This window comes from Microcebus murinus, chromosome 9 (assembly GCF_040939455.1).
Source record: "Microcebus murinus isolate Inina chromosome 9, M.murinus_Inina_mat1.0, whole genome shotgun sequence".
NCBI classification, from domain to species: domain Eukaryota; kingdom Metazoa; phylum Chordata; class Mammalia; order Primates; family Cheirogaleidae; genus Microcebus; species Microcebus murinus.
In genome coordinates, this window is record NC_134112.1 from 50,983,751 (window position 1) to 51,007,926 (window position 24,176).

Here is a 24,176-nt window from a genome sequence, read left to right on the forward strand (position 1 = left end):
CGCCGGCCCTCGGGGAGACTCGACACGCGAGAGGGGATCCAACTTGCTCGCGCGGCCCCGGCAGCGACCCGAACCCGCCGCGCTGCGGGACGGGCGTGCGGAGCGCTCCCCTCTGCTCGGGCAACTTCACTTCTCCCGCCGCTCGGGAATGGAGGGGCTGGGGAGGCGCGGAGGACCCGGAGAGGTGTCCCTGATGCCTTCTTCCGTGAAAACTTCCCTCACCTCGAGCATGAAGGCATACGTGCTCACAGGAGAAAATCTGGAAACCCTGGGAAATTATTGTGTGGAGACGCGCGCGAGGCGTGGGATCTCCCCGGGGCGAGAGGAAACCCATTTGCCGGGCTAACCGCAGCCGAGGCGAGCGCGGCGAGAGAGCTGGGGTTTGGGGAAGTGGGAGCTGCTGGGCGGGGGCGTCCCGCGGCGACTCGGCCGCGCAGCGTTTGTTTCCTTTCACTTCCTGCGGCAGCTGCTCAAGATGAGGAGAGCGGGGCTTGGGCGGAGCGGCCGCGCGCCCCGGGAGTGAGCGCCCACCCGCCGCCCGCGAGTCCCAGCCCGCCGGGGGCCGGCTATGCGAGCGCCGTGAGTGGCCGGCGGTCGGAGTTGTGGGCCGGAGACTTCGGGAGGTAATGCTGCCTCGCTTTTGAGTGGCCTGGGGCGAGCGAAGAAACCCCAAAATGGAGGACTTTTCTACCAGGACCTACGGCACCACTCGCCTGGACAACAGACCTCTGTTCGGGGAGACGTCGGCCAAGGTGAGTGCGGCCTGTGGCTCCAGGCCGGGTGGGGGTGGGGGTGTAAGTGTCTGCCCTCCTGCCTGCCGCCCCTGGAAGCACTTTTAGGAAGAAAGCTGGTTCTGCAATCTGGCTTTCCTCTCAGGATGTTTGCCCCGCCACTCTTTGCCTGCTTCGGGACATGGTTGGCCAAGAGCCTTGAAGGCTTGGGACTGGAGAAAAGTTCCGAAAGTTCTGGGCTGTTGGAAGCCCTTTCGGGGAAGTGCGGAAGTCCCTCTCTGGAGGGGAGGTTTTGATGAGGTGGTTGCACAACCGCACCTGCAGCAGGGGTACTGACCTTAGGGCTTCTGGTGTGTTTGGGGGTGGGGGGATTCCGTAAGAAAGCCTTGGGTTTCCTGTTTACATAGAGTTCTGAGGGTTTATTGCTGAGGGGTGAAGCAGCCAAGCAGGGAAAAAGGGGAGAGGCATGAAATGAGGGTTTCTTTGATGATGCCCTCCATTCCAGGAAATGATCAAAGGGTACCTGGGCGCAAACAAGCTGTAGTACATTATTCTAGGCTTTTAAAAGTAGAACGCCTTTTAAAAAGCTTACTTATGTGATGTCCTGGGCCAACAATTGAGGAGAGCTCTTTTCCTGTTGTCAGCATTAACTTTCTGAGTAGTTTAGGCATGATTAGCCTGGGTTTTTTTCCCATTAGAAAGTGGCATTGGTGATCTTTGAACTCTAATATAAAGTGCTTTCAGCCTTTCAAAAGGTAAAGCACGTATAGAGTCCAGGGCTTCTTGGATTTCTTAGCTTTGGCAGGCGCCCTGTAGCAGAAAGGATTTGGAACTTGTACACCTGGCAGTCTGGGTTATAGCCCTCAATTTGGAAGCTGCCAGCCTGCCACAAGACTTTATTTTTTGAACTCCGTGTAGATTTTGGTGTCTCTTCTCAAAATGTTTTAATAAGAAAATGTATTAAGGTTGATCTCCAGGAAGATGCACTTGTTCATCTTGTGACTGCATAATCTCAGCCCACAGTGCTCCTGGTTTGAGAAACATGGCTAGTCCAGTATATGTTCCTGTTTCTATAAATATTGAGCATTATTATATACTTGGCCCTAGGGATCCAAGGGACCCAGTCAGGTGGGGGAAATATGCAGACAAGTGTGATGTGGTTGGATCTGTGCGATGACAGGGACAGATTGGGGTACAGAGGAGAACTGGTCTCTTTTATATGGGAAATTTGTCTATCTGTCCCAAGAGCTAAGAAGTTCATTGTCTCCCCTTGGCACATGATTGGGGTTCTGGGTGATCCAGACCTCTGACCTCTTTTAACCTCATTGCCCTTGTAATATAGAGATAGAAATAGGTGATTTGGACTTATTGATTTATGTAGACACTTAGAAATATCTATGTTTTCTGAGCAGCTTGGGCCAAAACTTTGAATGACTTTGTTTCCTATTGCCTGTGATCGATATCCATTTGAAATCCTATCCAAGAACTTTACTACTTCCAAATGTATCTCTGTTTATTGTGTACTTATCTAGTACAAGAGTATATTGCTCTGGGATTACTTAGGCAACTTTAGGGCATGATAATAGTAGCTTCAGCTACTTACAGAAAAAAGTTAATATAAATTCCTGATTTCTCAGAATTTCTCCTTTTAACTCCCATTGTGAGGCTGACAATGAGGTGATTGGATATAGTGAAATTCTACAGCATGGAGAGGGAGAGAGACCCCTGGTCTGAGGATAGGAGAAAAAACATTGTGTTTCTTGTAAATTGAGATGCTGCATCCGAGGGAGGAGAGGCATCTATCTTGGTTCACAGCAAATGAAGATTTTATTTGAGGGTCTGAGGTGGGTAAGGCACAGAAGGGGCAGTAATAATGAAAGGATAGGGCAGGTTAAAGTGGAGCCATTTCCGTGGAGGACAGTGACTGCTAGAGCGGTGGATTCCTGGGGACCCTGAGAAACTCATCACTGGCCCTTGTGTATGGGTGTCCCCAGCTTGCTCTCTTTTAGATGCCAGAAAATGACACAATAACCACTTCATAGTGGAAACTTGATGTTAGTGAACTACCACTTCTGAGGAGAGAAGATCAAGAAAGGGAAAAGCCCACTTCCTGTCATAGTCTGACAGATTTTCTGAGCTTTTTGTAATCTTACTTGCTTTATAGCAACTGACAATATACAGCCTCTGGATTTTAGGTGCAACCCCTAACTTGAAAGCAAGGGACTAAAGCCCAAAGAGCAGAATCTAGAGGGAAGTTTGTATTTCCTAGGTGCCAGGAAGCATGCCGCACATTCAGCTTTCCCTTACTTGATCACCAAATGCCTTTGTAAGATGAATATTCTTATTCCTGTTTTACAACTGAGGAAGTGGAACCTCAAAAAGCGTTGTGTGTTCAGTCATACAGTAGTTTTCCTCCAGTGATATTTTACCAACTTGCTTTCATGACTTGAATAGCGAAGTCAGTAGTAATTTAATTATGCAGTTTCTCAAGCACTTTAGACATTCACATACCTATGCCCTTTCACAGAAATAGGTGGTAAAATGGTTTGCCGCACATTATGTAGTGAGTGGTAGATGATGGAATCTGCTGTAGAACAATCAATATATAACCCAGTGGCACATGAGCAGCACCCTCGTGGGCAATCCCTGAAGGGACTTCTGTCTTCCCCATTACTGGGTGCACATAGTGATTGCAGTTACTGAAATCCCAGATTTACTAAATCTTTCATGTACTATGTAGAAATAATTTTACAGGTGGAGCTATGGAGTGAAAGGCAAAGTGAAATAGTTCTCTATTGTTACATAACTAAGAGATTTTTGACAAAAAGGAGAGGTGTCCATCTTTTGTAAAACAAAACAAAAAAACCATAGACCTCATTCCTTGATACTTTTGGAATGCCAAAAGTTAGGCATATTGTTAGGTGGGCTGTCTTATGAATTGTAGTCTGAATGTCCAGATGCTTTGTTCATTTCTTTTACACTGTTCCCAAGTTCTGAGCTATAGTACCTCTCTTTCAGCTGAAAAATATGGCACAGATGCTAAGATAATAAATATCTGAAGTTTCTAAATCTGTGTTGTGGCTTAGCATTTTCTAAGGGAGTGCTATCCAATAGAAATACAATGTGAACCATATATGTCATTTTAAATTTCCTAGTAGTCATATTAAAAGTATAAAGAAACAGGTGAAATATTAATAATTTTATTTAATCCTATATACCCAAAGTGGTATTATTTCAACACATAATCAATATAAAAGTTGAGTGTTTTAACAATCTTTTCTTGTACTAATTGTCTGAAATTCAATGTGTATTTTACACTTACAGCCCATCTCAATTTGGACTAGCTGTGTTTTAGGTGCTCGGTGACTACGCATGGCTAGTACAAGTTGAGCATCCCTAATCCGAGATCCTCCAAAATCCAAAATTTCCTGAGTTCCCACTTGACATTAGAAGTGGAAAATTCCACACGTAAGTGCATAACCCAAACTTTGTTTCATGCACAAAATTATTAAAAATATTGTATAAAATTACTTCCAGGCTATGTATATAAGGTATATATGAAACAAAAGAATTTTGTGTTTAGACTTGGGTCCCACCCCCAAGATATCTCATTATGTATATGCACATATTCCAAAACCAAAAAAAAAATCCAAAATCTGAAACACTTCTGGTCCAAAGCATTTTGGATAAGAGTATTCAACCTGTATTTACCATATTTTACAGCACAGTTTTAAAGCAACTGAAATATTACTTATGGTGGTTTCATAGTCACATTAATGAAATATTTTTCTTTATTGTGGGACTTTCTAAAGCTTTAATGTGCCAATTTTCATTGTAACTCTAGTTCAGGGGTCCTCAAACTGCGGCCCGAGGGCCACATGCAGCCCACTGAGGACATTTATCCGGCCCCCTGGGTGTTTTTGCCACTGCTGCCTGTCCTGCTTAGCAGCTGACTTATCTGGGGCCCACAGTGCGCATGTGTGGAATGTGTGCCGCACTCTCCAATGGTCTGAGGGACAGTGAATTGGCCCCCTGTTTAAAAAGTTTGAGGACCCCTGCTAGTTGTTGAGGGTGGGTAAGTAGTATTTCCTATTTCCTAAACTATTTTGATAATGTCACCTTTTTTTTTTTTATTTCGGCATAATATGGGGGTACAAATTTTAAGGTTTCAAAAAATGCCCTTTTCCCCCCTCCTCCCACAAGTCTGAGTTTCCAGCGTGACCATCCATGTCACCTTTTTTATCCCTAGCACAATGCCTTTCCCAGTGCTTACCCTCCCCCCTCCTCAGGAGTATTCACTAGACAGGTCTCTACAGGATGTACTCTAGGAAACATGGCTCCAGGAATTTCCTTCCTCTGCTTCTTCCTGTTAGGGTGTGAGCTAGTGAATGCAGGTTTTGAGAAAGATTTCTCCGAACAAATATTAGGATAGAAAGAAGGAAAAGTTTATTTTACTTTTTCCAGGTGGAAAAAGAACACAGAAGTCGAAGAGGGAGAGAGTGCTGGCTGTTAGCTCAGGAACTCTTCAAGGCTGTAGAAAGCAAACCCTCAAAAGCAGTTTTAGGTTTGGCAGTGTAAAAGAGAAAGATTTACATTTCTTTTCTGCTCAGCTCTGTTCAGAAGTTGTGAAAACAGAACTTCTGGGTGTGTGTGTGTGTGGGGGGTACTTGTTAGCAAGAGAGCTTATATAATTGATCTTAGCCTTTACTGAGAAAACTGTGGGTTAGATAATTTTTTCTGTTATTTTGTTAGCAAGGCCATCCTTCATTCCTTTTCCCTCCCCTAATGTGAACTAAAACCTGAAGATATATCCCTCTCTTCTGCCCACGGGGGCCTTTGAAGTTTGCTTTAGGACAACACATGGGCAGTCTTTCCCACTGTTTGTGTAATAGGAGGGCATTAAGTTATTCTCAGGGCTTGTGAGTCAGTCTTGATCTTTTGACTTGCTGGCCAGTGGCCAAATCATCTGAAATCATTTCGGCGAGTCTAGACTGGTGAACCTAGGAGAGAGAGGAGGGAGGGAATGGTTTTCTCAGTGGGAGAAAGCAAAGCAGTATCCCATAGCTACGGCAAATGGGAAAAGGATGAATTGTCCACTTGGTGGGATGTAGTATGAGCTGGTCTCTAGCCCAGCCCATTCTGTTGATTTTCAGTGATCACAAAATAAGTGAATTATTCTCTAAGAAGGATAGTGGCAGTTCTTGCCCCTTTATTCCTTCTTGTATATGATGTATGAAAAGTGAGTGAATTTGGGAGAAGGTGCGGGTTTTGAACTCCCCAGCAGAGGCCATGGGGAGGGAGGACCTTATGGAGGGGGCAAGTTAGTGGGCTTAGAGGCTCAGATCCTTGGTTCCAAAGGCAAAGGTAACTTCCTGCATCTCCTTACCCCCAAATTAAAAAAAATGATGGTGAAAAGCAAGGACTTTTCATGACTGGTAGTCCTAGTCAAGCAATTCAAACTTGCAAAATTAGTGTAAGATGAGAGTGCTATTTCATGCCTTTTTTGGGGGGTGGGGGTGCTGTTTAAGAACAAAGCTGTGGTTGAGATTGCTGTCTGTGCCCGCATTCCTTCTCCCTACCTAGAGCCCCCAAGGCTGTCCTTTGAGGAGTGCAGGCTTCTAGGTTCTGTCCTCCTTACAGAGCTTCTGGGTGATCTCTGAGCACATCTCTCTCTCTCTCTCTCTCTCTCTCTCTCTCTCTCTCTCTCTCTCTCTCTCTCTGTCCCCCTCTCTCTCCCCCTCTCTCTCCCCCCCTCTCTCTCCCCCTCTCTCTCCCTCCCTCTCCCTCTCCCTCTTCCTCTCCCTCTCCCTCTCCCTCTCCCTCTCCCTCTCCCTCTCCCTCTCCCTCCCTCTAGTCACCCCAGGGACTGCCAGGGACTGGAGTCTCCTCTCCTCTCCTCTCATCCAACCTGTCAAACTGCTATGTTGTTTCTTGTGCTAGAGAAGTGATTAAATAGATATGACTTTTTCTCTCCTACTTTGTGTTCTACATGTTTTCTCTCGCTGTCACACAGACCAGTGGACTGGAATCTCAGGGGGTGGAGCCCAGGCATTGGTGTCTTTGGAAAGTCCTCAGGAGATGCTGGTACATAGGATCCAGTTCCACCGGCCTTCCCCTTGCTCTGTGTAAGCCCAGTCCAGGTAGCACCTCTGCACTGACCCCTTTCCTTTAGCTGCCTCCCTGCTCTTTGCAGATGCTCTTCTCCTTTTGGGAGCGTCCTTTCTTCTCCAAATATCTGAATCCTGCCCAGACTAATTCCCCACTGTAGAACCTTCCTGGCCATCTAGCCTCTCCACACTTCCCTTCAATGAGCCTGACTGTCAGAGATGCCTCCTGGCACCTACTCCTTGTGCTGCGAGAGACTTGTGTAGGTCTTACTTCCCCAACTAGAGTATAAGCTCTTTGTTGGCAGGTACCCGTTTCCTCATTTCTGTAGGCTGTTTAGCACTAGGCACAGTGCCTTACCCAGTTCTTGATTTCATGTACATTAAGTTTTAAGTGACGTGAGACTCTAGCATCACCTAAAGTAACCTGCATTCTTGGAACATTCTGAAGTCACAGTTAGAAGGTGGGGGCTGGTGTTTAGATACCTGGATATGCTGGACATCAAAACAGGAGGTGGTGCTTGAAGCTCTCATGCAAATTAAAGTCATCTCTCTCTCTCTCCCTGCTGAGCCATATATAGCAGAGAGGTCAGTGGTAAGTGAGTAATACAATATTGTATAAAAGGAACTTAAACTGAGGCCTGGCCTTTCAGAACCTGATGGTCTATTGAGTTTCCTCCCTGTAGACATGATTTTTGCTGGTCTGTGGTAATATTCTGGGTCTACTGAGCTTAGTCATTTTTAATTTTTTTATGGTCAGCCCATAAGCCATGTATAAGTATAGTGACCATATTTTCTGCACTATTGAAAGGATGTGTAGGTTGGTAAACCTGAGTGTTCTGATGGGAGTGATGGCATGCATTTGAAATTGAGGCTGCTGTAGCTACTGGGGCCAGCGTAGCTCCCTCTCAGCACTGAGGAGCCTCACATTGGTAAGGCTCCCTGTTAGACATGGTATAAATAGTACTAATACCATATTAGCTACCATCTACCGATCCTCTGCTAGGTGTCAGGTACTCTGTTGTACAGGCTTTATGTTTGTTCTCTCCCAATCCTTGTCGTAACCCTATGTTAGACCACTGTACAAATATGAAAGCTAAGGCTTAACAGTGTGACTTACCCAAGGTCTGTGGCAGGAGAATAAATCTAAGTCAGGTCGGTCAGGCTGCTACTTCACAGTCTATGCTGTGCCTCCCATTCTGAAGCTTGGAGCACATCCAGTTAGGGTACTTCCTGCAGGTACCAACTCCAGAGGTCATTTTCTCCTTTAAACATATGGATTAGGTTTGTTTTCTTTTTTACTGTGATCTGATTTCCATAAATGGTGCTTTCGTGAAAATGTATTTCAGGTGCATGCATCTGTGAGGAGAATCTGGTAGTTTGGGTATATAGAAATATTCACAACGGAAAGATGCTTCAAAACATGAATCTGTGAAATAAGGGGAAAGTTAACAAATGTCTATAAATTTGCTTTCCCTAGCTAGAAATGAGGGGGGAAGTTGGTGTTCAGATCCACACGTAGCAGTGGAGGTTATGTGTTTGAGAGACAAAGTTCAGAGTGTGAGAGTTGTAAGAGCGGTTGTGCCTGTATTCTCATAAATGCTCTCTTATGCATCTTCTCTGCACTTGGCACCATTCAGAGTCTGGTATTTCTTAGGAAAGTCCCAGAACAGTAGTACCTATGGTCAGAGTTCACCATGCCCTAGGGTTAGCCAGGGACACAAGATGTCTCCTTGCTTTCCACCCATGTGGACACTGTCCCTCTGGTTGTCTCTGGTGACAGTGTGCGAGGATGCTCCTGTGTAGGCAAAGCTGTGTAGCTCTGGGGAAACAAATTAAACCATGGACAGGGCCTGAGGTTTCTTGCTTCACTTGGGCTCCATATAAACCACCTCCCACATTTTACATCTTCTCATTACATTTATTCTTAGAGGGCTGCCTCTTAGGCTTCTGATGGGGCCATTTTACAGCTTTCATGACAAGAAGTTTTCCACTGTGCTTTGGAAAAAGAGAAGCAAAGTCATTTCTAAGAGTCAAACTTCTGTATATGGTATTGGGACCCTTGAGTTTGAGAAATGCAAAACTTTAGAGGCACAGTTGTAGGATGTGGCTCAAGAGTCTGAATCACTCAGTGCAGGTAAATGATGGCAAGAGGTAGTGCCCTTGAGCATTTAATACCTGCTGAACCTATTGCCTTGCTTCTTTCGCTCTCCCAGGAAGAGATCATCACTGTGTCCAGTAACCTGAGGAATGTGTGGGCTAGGGGGATAAGTACTGAGTATAAAATGGGATGGAGCCCTTCAGTAAAAGTATGAGCAAAGTGCTGGGAAGCATGGAGGAAGTAGTTCCCCCTGGGGGCATCAAATCGGAGGACTCCTGAATCTTGGACCTAGAAGCAGGAGTAAGATTTTTGACAGGAGGTGACAAGAAATCCCAAGCAGCAGGTCCAGCTTGAGTCAAAAGGGTGGGAGCAGGAAAGTACAGGAAATGGTGAGGGAACTTTTAGTGTTCCACTATGACCAGACCTAGAACTTGGGAGGAATGGTCAGAGGAAAGTACAGGAAATAGTGAGGGAACTTTTAGTGTTCCACTATGACTGGACCTAGAACTTGGGAGGAATGGTCAGAGGAAAGATTGGGCTGAACGAAGAGCCTTGAATGCTGTGCTGAGGATTTGGATTTTCTTCTGGAGGCTGTAGGTTGTTGAGTGTGCATGTATGTGTTCTTCTATTCAGGTATTAATCAAGTGCATATTACATTCCAGGAAATGTGCTAGGTGTTAAATAGCATGTCTTTTCTCATGGGGTGTATGTATTGCAGGGAAGATAGGCATTAAACAAAATCCTTGTTCTCTCTCTCTGCTTTAGTTGCCTTGGCCTTTTTGTTCTTTCAGTTTGAATTAGTCTGTGCTGCTATAACAAAAATACCACACTGGGTAACGTATAAAGAACAGAAATTTACTTTCTCAGAGTTGTGGAGGCTCCAAAGTCAAGGTGCTGGCAGGGTTAGTGTCTGGCGAGGGCTGCTCTGCTTCCAAGGTGGTGCCCGTTGCTGCATCCTCTGGAGGTGAAGAACGCTGTGTCCTCACATGGCCGAAGGGATGGAAGGGCAAGAGAGCCCTTCCCTTCAACCTGAAGCCCTTTTATAAGGGTGCTGATCCCATTTGTGAGGGCAGAATCCTCATGACCTAATCTAGCCTCCCAAAGGCCATACTTACTGTTGCATTGGGGATTAAGTTTCAACATGAATTTTGGAGGGGACAGCATCTTGAAAACCATAGCACAATTCACCAAGCTCATTCCTGCTTCAGAGCCTTTGCACTTGCTGCACAGAACAAAAAGAAGGCCATGAGAAAAGACATGCTATCCAACACCTAGCGCATTTCCTGGGATGTAATATGCACTTGATTAATAACTGAATAGAAGAACACATACTGCTTGTCTGCAGTACCTTCTCCTAGATCCTGGTACATCTCATTCCTTTTTCTTGTAAAGGCCTCTGCTCAAATGTCACATCCTCAGAAAGGATTCCTTGACCTCCTTTTACAAAATAGCTCCTGTCTCCACTCTGGTCACTCTTCATCTGTTGTTTTTTTTTTGAGACGGAGTCTCACTCTGTAGCCCCGGCTACAGTGCTGTCGGGTCAGCCTAGCTCACAGCAACCTCAAACTCCTGGGCTCAAGCGATCCTCCTGCCTCAGCCGAGTCCTGACCTACCCAAGTAGCTGGGACTACAGGCATGTGCCACCAATTTTTTCTGTGTATTTTTAGTTGGCCAATTAATTTCTTTCTATTTTTCATAGAGACGGGGGTCTCACTCTTGCTCAGGCTGGTTTCGAACTCCTGACTTTGAGCAATCTGCCCGCCTCGGCCTCCCAGAGTGCTCAGATTACAGGCGTGAGCCACTGCGCCTGGCCTCATCTGTTCTTTTATTTTCTTCCTACCACTTAGAATGTAGAAAGCATAGAGAATGATTGTTTCCATCAAAGTGGGAACCAGGATGGGGGGAAGGCTCTTCTGATGTTGGAGGGACTTGAGATTTGGGGACCAGAGATGGACTCCATGAGGGAGAGATTGAATATAGAGGTAAAGATGGAGGTAATGAATTGAGCCAGGGATGGGTGCATGACTGGCAGAGAAATAGGTCACTTTTTGATCCTTTTCAGGCTGGAAGGAATGGAGATTGGAGAGGAGGAGCTTTCTTCTCTTTCTTGGCATCTTGTTTAAGGATGTCTACTGAACTAAAGGCTGCAAGAGTGGAACTGGGAACCTGAGGGGAGGTGGAGCTTCAAACCACTTTGTGGAGAGAGACAGGTACCCAACCTAAAACAAAAGGCCATGGATATACAGTGAAGGCCTAGCTGAGGATAGAAAATGTGAATTTGGCCGGGCGCTGTGGCTCACGCCTGTAATCCTAGCTCTTGGGAGGCCAAGGCGGGCGGATTGCTCAAGGTCAGGAGTTCAAAACCAGCCTGAGCAAGAGCGAGACCCCGTCTCTACTATAAATAGAAAGAAATTAATTGGCCAACTGATATATATAAAAAATTAGCCGGGCATGGTGGTGCATGCCTGTAGTCCCAGCTACTCGGGAGGCTGAGGCAGAAGGATCACTCAAGCCCAGGAGTTTGAGGTTGCTGTGAGCTAGGCTGACGCCACGGCACTCACTCTAGCCTGGACAACAAAGCGAGACTCTGTCTCAAAAAAAAAAAAAGAAAAAAAAAAAAAAAAAAAAAGAAAATGTGAATTTGTAGTAAACACAGTTAGTTCTTTCAAGTAACATTTGATCATCTCATGCTGGGCGCTGTGGTTGGCAGAGGAATATGGCCAGTGCCATCACCCACCCAAAAGGTGGCACCTTTGTGTCGTGGCCCGTTTGCAGGACGGAGGATAAACACAGAACATAAAACACAAATGTGCAGAATACAAAGAAAAACGCAGACACACATACAAACAGTTGACTCGAGTAGTAATACACCAGGTCCGTTTTATTTTTATACTCCAAAAGATTAAAGTTAGTTCCTTATATGTAACCACCCAGGCATTGCAGCAATGGCCATAAATTCTGGAATAGCCTTAGGGAAGCAGACATCCCCTGACTCAGAATCTCAAGGTATTTGCTCTAGGCACTAAGCATATTTAAAGGACTGAGATTAGCAAGGATGGGCAAGGTGAGCCACAGGGGGCATTTCTCATCCCTAACTTCTTTTAGGGTGACCCCCTAAGATCTTCGGCTGAACCCCGGCGCCTGTGCCTGGCTTAGGTAGCCCCTCCCTTGAGGGGTCTTACCTGTCATTGACTAACCAGCCATCTTATGGGGTGTACGCAGCAATCACAGGAACAATATGTTTATCGTGTGGCCTCCAGATCCCTAATGCCATGGGGCTGCGCTCAGATCCTTTGTTATGCCTCTAGGCAACACCTTTGTTTATCACAGGGAGCCTGTCCGGAACAGATTACTTTCAAATGCTCTGGGCAGAACACGTACATTACTCACTAACTTTAATTCTTAAACTAGGAAAATATATGTCAGTCCCCTACACCTTTGTACAATCAGAAGGAACTTATTTCTACTCTGGGTAGTGGCATCCCTCATAGGCATGTGGCTTGGCTTTTTCTGATTTAGAAAAAGGTCTTTCTGTCTCTAGGTGGATGCAGCTGGTGCCAGGGTATACAACTTGGAAAGTGTAGCTCTGGGCTGGACTTTAGCCATATGGCCATATGCAGTTGCCCAAAATGCAGTAGTGAACAAGTAAGGTATGGTCCTTGCTCTCCCAGACCTTACAAGGTAGAGGAGGAGTCAACTGGCACCTATAGTTAGGCAGTTCACAGGCCTCAAAGCAAGGCTTATCACTGGTGTCTACAAGTGGTTGGGGGTCTGGGAGTTACTCGGCGCTGGGTTTTCAAAGAAAGCATCAGAGCAGATGAACACATCCACCAGGGAGTTTTCCATGTATTGCTGGAACTACCGACCCCAGTGGTCAGAAATCAGTAGGGAAGCTCTCAATTCAGAGCTTTGGTGTAACAGACTGGGAATGTTCTAGTCAATGGATGTGGGTGAAGACCAGAGTTAGAGGAGAGGAGGAGGGTAGAGGGTTGGGGGAAGAGGGATTTGGCATAGTAGGTGCTGAAATAATCGAGGTAACTGAAAAGAGGAAGGGAAGAGGTTGACATGAGGACAAGGACATACATTTTTAAAATATGGGATATTACTGAAATTGCCATCCCAGGCTGGCCTCCCACGCCTTCCCAGCACAGTGAGCCCCGGATGAGTACAGGGGGGCATGGGCTCTATCGGCAGAATGTTCTGAGATGGGCAGCAGGGGAACTCCGAGTAGTCCAGGATGTAGCTGCTCACGTGGAACAGCTTTCAGAGAGTAGGATGGCTGATAGGGAAAGACACATGCAGGTATAGAGCGTGAAGACTGACCTGGATAGGACTGAGAGCACCTGGGGAGGGATGTGATGGGGCTTCCTGTGATGCTGAGGAGGATGACTTGTGGAGTCACAGAGAAAGTTTGAAGTAACACCAAAAATGGAATCTTCAGTCTCCCTCCCCTCTGTCCCACCTTTGTCCTCAGGAGTGCGGAAGAGAATGTCTTCATGGCATCGTGCTTCCAGGGTTTTTCTTTTCTGCAAGGAGCTTTCTGTTTTGTTTTGCCCCTTCCTGGGAGTGTTGAGGAGCATTGCTGAAGGACAAATGTGTTAGCTGGAGTTTAAGCTGTGGTGCACTGGAAATTAATGCTTGGTTCTGCTCTAGCAGAAAGTAACTGGGCTTGTACTCAGCTAGAAAAACCTGGACCCTCAAGATTCCCATGGTGTACTATTGATAGATCCTTGTACTCAACAGGGCCTTGCCAGAGAGGCCATTAGGGCAGGTGTCCCCAAACTACGGCCCATGAGCCACATGCGGGTGTTTTTGCCCATTTGTTTTTTTACTTCAAAATAAGATATGTACAGTGTGCATAGGAATTTATTCATAGTATTTTTAAAACTATAGTCTGGCCCTCCAGCCGTCTGAGGGATAGTGAACTGGCCCCCTGTTTAAAAAGTTTGAGGACCCCTGCATTAGGGTGTCCTCAAATTAGGGCCTTTGTGGTTGGAGAGCTACAACCTCTTGGGTTGCAGGACCAGGCCACAGCTTCTGCTGTGCTGTTGTGTGCCCGCCCTGCAGTGGTGAGGCCACATTCTGTTCTGACAGATCAAGCCCCAGATGAGTGGGGAGAGTAGCCTCTATTGGTGAGAGACATCAATGTTATCAGCCACTTCTGCTTTTATTAATTCTGTCATTTAACCATTATCCATAGAGTGCCAACAGTATGCCACACTGTAGGGAAGGAAAACAAGTACAGTAGTCCCCCCTTATCCAAAGTTTTGCTTTCCTAGGTTTCAGTTACCTGTGGTCAGCCACGATCTGAAAATTTTAAACGGAAAATTACAGAAATAAACAATTTATAAGTTTTAAATTGCTCATCATTCTGTGTAGTGTGCTTAAATCTCGCTCCATCTTGCCTGGGATGTGAATCATCCCTTTATCCAGCATATCCATGCTGTATACGCTATCCACCTGTTAGTCACTTAATAGGTATCTGTTACCAGATTGAAAAAGTCTAGTACTATACATAAGGTTAGGTACAGTCTGCAGTTCCGGGCATCTTAGAATATATCCCCTGCTGGTAAGGAGGGACTACTGTAGACTGTCTTCCTCACAGTTAACTGCCAGTCTTAGTGAAGGACGCAGGCAATATATTTTATTTCAAGGTAGTAACTATAAAGTCTAGGCAGAATGATTTGGGAGCTCTCAGAGAGGAGCCTGTCACATCCTGAGGGGAGGTGCCCAGAATGGTGTCCAGAAAGGATTTATAGTGGAGGTGATGGTTTGAGTTGAGCTCTGACTGATGAGTATTTAAATTGGGAGTGGCATTTCAACCATCCCACCTCCCAAACCACAGCTTAGTCTTTTGGGAACTGTGACCTGACATTATGCCTTCAGTTTTTCTTATAGACCAATATAAGAAATGCTACGTATGAAATAGTGGCATTTTCTGTGTTCCTGTATTTTTAACGACTCATGGGACAAACTCTGCTTAGAGCCAGAAGTTTGCCTCTTCTGATGATGATCCAGCATGCTTGCTTTTATTAGTGAGATTTAAAACACCCTGTTGTGTTTCACTTGGCTGCCAGGAATCTTCATGCTAACATTGAGTTTAAATCAGAAATGTAGTCTTTAGCCAAATTTTTTCTTATAAATTCTTTTACTCCTTTTTTCCATTCCCCATACCCCTTTAGGAATTTTGTCCTGGCCTTTTCATTGTTGCTTACCTTGGTTAGGGTTTTATTAAAGTAGCACAAGCCCTTCAAATCCATTTTGGAAGTAGGCAAAACATAAATTGCCATGGCAATGGAAGGTTGGACACAGTGTCACTTGTTAGCATTCCAAACTCTGTAGAACCAGGAAATTTCCAGGGAGCTGAGGACAGATGCCAGCTTTTGGATATTTGGGATGTTATTGCCAGTTTCCTCCTAGGGCCATCATTACCACCTGAGCATTTGAAATGAGTTTGCGGTGCTCAAGATGCTGCCTGATGACTGACCAGGCAAGTATAGGGGCTCCCTTGTCGTTTGATCATTTTACTCTGGTCCAAGTACAGTCCGAAGCTGATGATTCAGAACCATAAATTGTTAGAACTGGAGCTCAGGCAGAGATGTGAGCGATGATGGGGAGTGGATGTAAATACAATCCCTGGCCCACCGCTCATCTCCTTCACCTGCTGGCCCCCCCTCCCCCAAGTTTCATGAAGACAGTTTTTTCATGGACCCAGGGTAGGGGGAAGGGACTGCAGGGTTCTGCAGCCCAGTCCCTAACAGGCCACAGACTAGTACTGGTCTGTGGCCTGAGGATTGGGGACCGCAGGGTTAAGGGATTCTTTTGAGGGCACACTACTAGCCAGTGGCAGAATGAGACAAGCACTTTGGTCTCCTGGATTTAATTTCAGGGTCTATATGTATCAGTCTAAGGCAGGCGTCCTCAAACTACAGCCCAAGGGCCCACATGCGGGCCACCTAGCACATTTATCCAGCCCTCTGGGTGTTTTTGCCACTGCTGCCTGTCCTGCTTAGCAGCCAACTCGTCCGGTCCCGGGGCCACAGTGCGCTCTAGCCCGCTGTTTAAAAAGTTTGAGGATGCCTGGAAGGATTCTTAGATCTTTTGAACTGCTTATTAGGCTTAAATTTTGCAAACAGCATTTGATAGGCTTTTAGCCAATACTTAGTTGTGTGACCTTGGGCAAATCAGTTAGTCTTAGCAAACCTAGTTACCCATTGGTAAATGGTGATGATGTACTCCTTACTTGCTTTACAGGGTTACTTTCTACCATCCCAGACACAAACTGTTTGCATATATGCCCATCTTTTTCTCCTTATTTCAAAGGAGACAAAGACATGACTCCTTTGGGTGCTCAGGCTGATCTCTTTATGTTAATTTCATCCCAGCTCCTTTCCTCTCAGCTTTCATGAAATTTGATCAACTATTAACCCTGTCCATTTGCCCTATTCCTTTTTTTTGTAATAGTGCTTTTGTTCTTCCCTGGGTCTTTGTGGAGTTCCTTTTCATGAACCACTTTTCCTTTCCTTTTTATTCATCTGCTAGCTTTCAGGTTTTGATCTGATAGTCTTTTTCTGACTGCTCAAGATAACCTCACTCCCTTTCTCCTTAGTGTCTTCCAGAGCTCTGGATATTGTAAATGTCTAGAGGATATAGTTTTATTGTTGTATTTGCAACTGAAATATAATAGATGTTTAAATGCATAAATAAATGACTTAAGAGGTAACATGTGAGATCCCTCTCAAAACTATACATACATATATATACAAACATAGTCTTTCAGGAGGGATATCCTAAATCTTTTATCCTGTCTTCTCTGCAGGTAAGGATCCAGGCTGATCCTGATCCTGTCAGACTTCTTTGGGGAGTAAAAATAAGTTACAGTACAGGGTTTAAAACTCTCTCAAAAACAAAAACAAAAAAACAAAACCCCCAGGTTTAAAACTCTGGTAAAGGGAGTATGGTTTCAGTAGGTGGAATTAGAGTAAAAATAAAACCGAGAGGAGACAGAACTACCTTCTGTGAGAAATTGAGTTAGTTAATTGAGACTAGCTATAAAGGAAGAAGTAACCTGAGTTTCAGTTTATTTCATAAACAGCAAAGTTTAAATGCAATATTCACTTTTCTCCATGTACTCTAGTTCTGGTTTATAGCATATTAGTCCCCAAACTGTACTTTGAAGTTCTAATTAGCTTTTTAATTATTCGCCATTGTCCTGTTTGGAGACTGGGAGCTGGAAGAGCTACTAAAGCTCTGAAAAATAATCTCTGGGCCCAGGGAATCTCTGAAAAACAAATCTCTATGATTTGTTTTGTTTCTTTTCTTTTCGAGATGGGGTCTTGCTCTTGCTCAGGCTGGTCTTGGTGAGCTCATGTGATCCTTCTGCCTCTGTTTCCCAGAGTGCTAGGATTACAGGTTAGAGCCACTGTGCCCAGCCTCCACCCTATTTGAACTTAATACTCCAAATGGTTTAGACTCAGTGCTTCTCAACTTTAAGTGTGCACACAAATTACCAGGCGATCTTATTAAAATGCAGATTCTGATTCAGTTGGTCTGGGGTGAGGCCTGAAACCATTTCTGTTAGGCTATCAGGTGAGGCCGATGCTGCTGGTCCAAAGACTACATATTTTTTGAGTACTAAGCATTTAGAAGTCAAAAGCATTAGAAGTGGAGGGGGGGCTTCCAAAGTTAATTCTGTTTCTTTGATCTGAATTCATGGTTACATTGGTAACAGGTCTAAAGCCAAGGCCTTGGCTTGGACAAAGAAAATATTGTGAGAAACATTTCTGCCATATCCTAAATAGTTCATCCCACCTTGGGAGCCCCAGAGGGGACCACTGCATCAAAACAATAACTGATGTTCATGAAGATGACTTAGAATTCTGTTCAGTGAGTGGAAGGCAGGCAGGAAAGTAGTCATTGAAGTTTAGATATATTTTCATTAGAATGATTAAAACTAGTTATGCTTACATGGATAAATTAAATAGTCTGGAAAAAATCAACTTAGGCAATCTTAATTCTTGAAAGATAAGCACTGCAGCACTTCACTGATAGGCTTTTTGAGGTGCAATCTGCCTATTGATACCTTTTTCTAGAACTGGATTGCATAGCATTCTAGGTTGGTTTCTGTTGACAAGTATAAATGAAATCTCTGCTGGGGAAAGCAGGCTTGGCATTTAATCCTGTTTTCATCACTTATTGGTATTGAGACCTTGTGCAAGTTCTCAGTTTTCCTGATTCTGTTTTACCGCCTGTAAAACAGTCATCATTGTTTCATCTTAGGATTTTTAAGATGAGAAGGTATGTGAAAACTCTTGGCATAGTGTCATTTTACCATTATTTTTCCCCCAGCTTTGATCCTGGTGGGCAACTTGCTGTGTGCCATTTGGCAATTAGTGATTCATCTTCTTGGCTGTCTCTCACCTAAACTTCTTTTCTGGCTTCTATTGGTGGGAGAGCTGTTGTGAGGTATACAGACCTTTGTAAATCCCTAGAGGTCATAGAGATATTCTTGCTTCTAAGAATAGAATAAAAAAGACTGTAGTTTAACCTGTTTCACAAGGCAGAAACAGTGGGGTTCCCATAAATTTTGTCTTTATACACATTTTATGTTAAACACACACACTTGTCTTGTGTGGGACTAAGTTAAGGTTGATTGGTGACTTGTCCCTGGTTCTCTTCATTAACAAATGGTCCTAATTCCAGGGTCCTGTGTGCTGTGTAGGCTTTTCTAGCTGAGGGAGATACGATCTGTTGAGTTCTCTAAGTTTAGCAAGGGTGTGGCTGGAGTTCAGTGTCTTTTGTCCTGTAACCTTTGGATTGCAGTGGCCTTGATCTGAAGAATTGTGGTTTGCCCTTAGCTAGATCAGGCACACCCCATTTAATACTTGGCTTTCCTGTACAGCCGTGTCTCTCAACTTCTTTGGATTCTTATCTTTAAAAGCAGACAACTTGGAAATGAGAATTCATTTGCTGTTCTGTGATTGTTCCTATGTCCTTCCCATCTCTGAGGTTTTGTTTATTGGCTGCCCAGTTCTGTATCGTGCTGTTCTCTGTTCAGACCTTATCAAAACAATCTTTAAAGGCTACTGATCCATTAAGACTCAGCTTTGACTTAACTACCATTAAGACTCAGCTTTGACTATAAGGCATTCTCCTTGGCCTTAAAGTAGTGTTTCTAACCAACCTATTACGCTACTTTAACTTTTTAGTCCCTATACCTTAAATACTTCTACCCAGATTTAGGAATTCCTAGTTTCAAACTTGCTTCTAACTTGCTATATGGCTTTCAGCAAGTAATTTAACCACATTGGGCCTACATTTACTTTAACCTGTATAGTTAGGATTGGATCAGAAATTTTTCAACCATTCTGTGGTATTATTGGGGAGATAGGGATGAGAATGACAAGAAAGCTCAGTGGGTAGGACCCCAGGCTCATTTAATCAAATGGTTCTATTTTTTTTTTTTTAATATATTGAAGGATTTCACTATTAATAAGTTGGAAAAACCATTTCACTAGCTGGTCTTTGAGATTGCTTCTAGCTTTGGCTTGTCTATGAGCCTTGTTGGAGTAGTATCTATTTTTAGATTAGATGAGGACACCTCAGCTGTATCACAAGTATTGTTCCAGACTCATCAGGGTACTCTACATCATCCAGTCTGGTTCCTGATACTTTTGACCAAGGCTCTGACCTAATCATTCCAGTGCCCCATCCTTCTCCTTCTGCTCATATTGTTCCCAGCAGCACGTGGATTATTTGTAAGCCTCCCTTCCCCATTCAGTCCTACTCAGTCTTCAAGACTGGTGTTAATGTCCTGTGCCTTCAAGAAACCTTCCCCAGTTGGCCATTTTCCACTCTTATGGCTCAGTACACTTTGCTTTGCTTGGCAGTTTTATGTGTAAAGCTCAGAGAAGGGTGGCAGGATGCTGGTTTCTTCATTCTAAACCACTCCAATGCTTAGAATTGTACTGTTCTGAAAGTGCCATGAGTCCAAGTCATATGGCTTAAAAATTCTTTTTCTCTTTCAGGATCGAATCATCAATTTAGTTGTTGGCAGCTTAACATCCTTATTGATTCTCGTGAGTATCTTTATTTTATGCCTCACACAGGCTCTTAGCCAGTTTTGAAAACTTTAGTATTGTAGTCTAATTAACTCTCAAAATACTTAAAAAGGGTTAGGACATGAGTATGTGATGTATTTCACTCATAGTCAAATCAGTGCTTTCAATTTTATTACCACAAAACTGCAATTGGCAGCTGGAATAGCTAATGTGATTTTCACCCCTAATTGAATAAGTGAAATAGCACAAGTCAGACTACCTGGTTTTCAGATAACTTGAGTTTGCTGTGTTTGCCTGCCTAATTTACTAAATTTGAAGAATGTCATGGCTACCAGCAACTCCTTTCTGTTAAAACCCACCGTAACTCCCCATTTCTTTTAATACCTTATGTTCATTTTGAGCCTAAAGAATATCCTTTACCCTTTGGTCAGTTTTAAAAAGATTTCACCAGTGTACAACAATTTTTCATCCCTGTATAACATAGCTGGGTACTATCATAATAAAAAACTATATTTTCCATAATCTGATAACATTTTTCTGGTACATTTTCATGAAATTTGTTAAGAAAATTTTATAGTTTCTTCCATGGCTGCTTACTAAAAAGATTGTGTATAATGTTGTATCTGTGCAGAACTATATATTAGAAACCCATCTTTTAAGTATTTTTCATAATGGTAAAGCAAAACCAGCTTTGATTATATTCACTTTTGGTAGGAGTATTCAAAATGGTTAGAACTTGTTCCAGTATAGGGCCAGGGATGGTGGCTCACATCTGTAATCCCAGCAATTTGGAAGGCAGAGGCAGGATCACAGTGAGCTATGATGATGGCACTGCACTCTAGCCCAGGGTGACAGAGCAAGATCCTGTCTCACAAAAAACAACACACAACAAAAACCACAACTTTTTCCAATATAATCATTTATCCTATGAATGAGGTTTAAATGATTTTTAATCTTTATTAATGAAGTTATTTTGAGATTAGCTAGTTCTTAGCTAGTTTTTCTGATACTTTGTCTCTTACATGAGGGAAAAGTTAGTAGAGAAGTAGTACTGAAAATAACTCCAACATGTAACTATTAACATTCCAGAAAACACACCTGGTGATAGATATAATTCTATAGTGTGAAGAAGCATTTTGTAGTATCACATTGCCTAGACTGTAGTCTAACAAAGTCTTGGAATTACTCTTAAGGCCTTACATAATTTCTCTTCATCCAGGTAACGCTGATCAGTGCTTTTGTTTTTCCTCAACTACCTCCAAAACCACTGAATATATTTTTTGCCGTCTGCATCTCTTTGAGTAGTATTACTGCCTGCATACTTGTGAGTACTGTTTAGAATTTAAATGTTCTTGAGGGCTTAATGTTGCAGGGCTTAGGACAGAGATTTTCTGGGTCTATATAAAATGTTATCTCTAATCACACCCCCCCATGTCAGAATTCTCAGTGTTAATTGCACATTTTTTTGGAAATCTGTTTTTTTCCCTCAATCCCAATGTTGTAACCCTAAAGGAAAACTGTGCCTTTAATAGTTTAAAAAAAAAAAAAATGGGAGAAAACATTAGTGGAAAGACTTCAGGTAGCCAAAGATTTACTTAATTCATCTTCACCCAAGAACTATATACAGGGCCCAACAGGCACAGTAAAAGAAACAATGATAGTGGTGGCTCCTCAGTGTTCAGTTGTTCATTAGTTGGCTGTTTCATGTCCCTCAAGAAGCAGAATCAAAACAATAAACCCTTAAAAACATTTATTTTTACTTACATAGGGCTTAAATCATGATAGTAATTTGCTTCTTTGAGTTAAAATTAAACCAGGAGAGAGATCTCAAGGTTGTCATTGACTGATCTGCTATACTTCTGTGACCTGAAGAAAACTGGCCCATCTCACTTTGGCAGCCTTCCTGGCCCTGCAGCCTAAAGTGACTAACAATGAGCTAGTTTAATCCAAATATATACATTGTGGAAGCCCAATTTTGTAATGGGATCTAATTCAATTATGTGAATTTAAAAGTTGTCCTCCCTTCCACTACATAGAAGAGTTACACCTTTTACTTAAATAAATTTAAACTTATCCAGGTATATGTTCATGGATAGCCTGCCAAATGATTGGTGGACTACACAGATTTGAACATAGAAGTAAACTGAGGAAGTAGAAATAAGTATAAACTTGGATTTGGAAACTCAGATGGTACTACTTAAAGAATAGGAATTAAATTCTGGTTGCATTGATATGGAGGACTGTCTCATTTAGGTTAATAAATACTGATGGAATCGATGGTTTAAAAATAATTAGTCATATATTAAAATTTTAATAGTTGGCCCAGTGGGGATTAAATTTTATTTCTTCTTCTTTTATAGATCTACTGGTATCGACAAGGAGACTTAGAACCAAAATTTAGAAAGCTAATTTACTATATCATATTTTGTATCATCATGTTATGTATATGTGCAAACCTGTACTTCCATGATGTGGGAAGGTGAGCCTACCAAGGGGAAATACTTAACCAGGACTCTTCAAAATGACATATTAGAACAGTGACTAATTGTTGGATAAGGTTTGCTGAAGAATCTCCTGCAGAAGTCTGATACATGATTTTCATGTTAATTGTAAATCCAAATTCCCTCTTGCAAGGGAGATACATAGATCACTTTGCTTTTTTTTTAAGGAGCTGATGCTTCACTTAAACATTCCAACTTTCACTTTTGAAATTAAAATTTTTTATAATGTTATTGCATGGCAAAAGGCTATGTAACAAACAATCTTGCATTTTAAGACAAATATTCTTTTATTTCTGTTAAACTGAATATACAATTGTTCCCTAGGCAACCAACTTTTGCTTATAACTACAGTTTCACTTTAACAAAACAGACAGTGAAGACAACTTTGATTGTGAAGATCTAATTACAATAATAAATAAAATAATTTATACAAGGGTTTTTTTGTGACTTTTCTCTAGGGGTCATGTTCATTAAAAGCCCTATTGGCTAGTTTTGGCTTAACCCTTCTCTAGTATAGGAATGACTCTTGATTTGTTTCCTTTTGTTACAGAACCAAATTTTGTTTTGTTTTTTAAAATTGCCTGAGAGGAAGAAGGTATATTGTACCCCACCAGCTAATGTACTAAGTGAATGGCAAATTCTAATATCCCCAACTTTTTTCTGGGTAATTATATATACTATTTAATTTACTTCAAAGTGCTAACTTTGTAAACTAATGACAGTGGTTTCTGAAGGGGGAAAACTGCTTAGCTTTTGGTGGGTTTTGTTACTATGCTTATCCATATTCCCTTTAAAGTGATTAAAAAAAAAAAAAAAACCTGTAGTGAATGTTAACGCTTTTAATGCTTTCCTCTTTACCCTGACCAAATCAGCTCCCACTGCCAGCAATGGGTTAACCAGAAATAACCACCATATCCTAGGTCTATGTACTTGTGTGCTGGTCAGGTCTCAAAGTGATGATATTTAATCTTTTTGAAGGAGGTCACTGATAAACTGTAGACCATGTTGATATGACTTCTCTGAAATACCACCTGGCCTACTTGAGTCTGACCTTTAGAGATGAATAGTACTGTCTGTAAACCAGAGCAGTTAAACTGTGATTTTAAACGTTGCTCAGTATTTGAAGTGAATGACATTCCTACCAACAAAATAACACTAAACATAGGGATCTATGCAGTTAAAACTCCCATATTCCATTTAACTACACACTGTCATAAAACTGGACCTCAAATGATGTAATCAAAGGAGGTAAAAAGTCATAGCAGCAACAATTTGTGTGGCTTAAGCACTGTAGCTATTTAAAATGGTAAATTTAACCCTCTTGGGGAGAGTTGCTCCTATTTCCTTAGAGATGTTGTAATTAACAGTGTGGCTTCTTTACTTGAACTGCCTATTTCTAAGAATTACCTAATGACAGTTTACCAAATCCTCAACATCCTTTGAGTCTTCTGAAACAGGACTGCCCAAAGATGATCCAATGATATTTGATTCTTCCTGATGATGTTGGAGTATGGGATCTGAAACAGTTTCAAGTTAGTCTTAAATGTATATATTTATTCTTTAAATCACGTCAAGAATTTAAAGTATTCTACCTAAATGTAAGAATACCAATATCTTTATCGTTGGATCAAGAAAGACTAAAATAGCTGAGTATCTGCTTAATTTTTCCCCCATAAGAT

General features: G+C 42.7%; 2 protein-coding genes across 6 annotated transcripts in view; one reads left to right on the forward strand and one right to left on the reverse strand.

The window, feature by feature from the left end:
• The first annotated feature begins 617 nt into the window (after positions 1-617).
• TMEM243 (transmembrane protein 243) lies at positions 618-22,932 on the forward strand. Its single transcript, XM_020289805.2, has 4 exons — positions 618-752; positions 19,964-20,014; positions 21,216-21,320; positions 22,357-22,932. Exons 1-4 carry the CDS (start codon positions 675-677, stop codon positions 22,477-22,479), a joined length of 357 nt encoding a protein of 118 aa, XP_020145394.1. The 5' UTR covers positions 618-674; the 3' UTR covers positions 22,480-22,932.
• The window catches only part of DMTF1 (cyclin D binding myb like transcription factor 1), a 44,838-nt gene continuing 43,422 nt past the window's right edge, over positions 22,761-24,176 (reverse strand). For all 5 annotated transcript variants that reach the window (XM_012779534.3, XM_076006467.1, XM_076006468.1 and 2 more), the window contains one exon: positions 22,761-24,014. In XM_012779534.3, coding sequence (XP_012634988.2) covers positions 23,905-24,014 — 110 coding nt within the window. In that variant the 3' untranslated portion in view covers positions 22,761-23,904. The remainder of the gene's footprint in view (positions 24,015-24,176) is intronic.

Coding starts and splice junctions, on each gene's coding strand:
- TMEM243 (XM_020289805.2), top strand. CDS start 675: ATGGAGGACTTTTCTACCAGGACCTACGGCACCACTCGCCTGGACAAC. Junction 753..19,963: donor TCGGGGAGACGTCGGCCAAG/GTGAGTGCGGCC, acceptor TTTCTCTTTCAG/GATCGAATCATCAATTTAGT. Junction 20,015..21,215: donor TAACATCCTTATTGATTCTC/GTGAGTATCTTT, acceptor CTCTTCATCCAG/GTAACGCTGATCAGTGCTTT.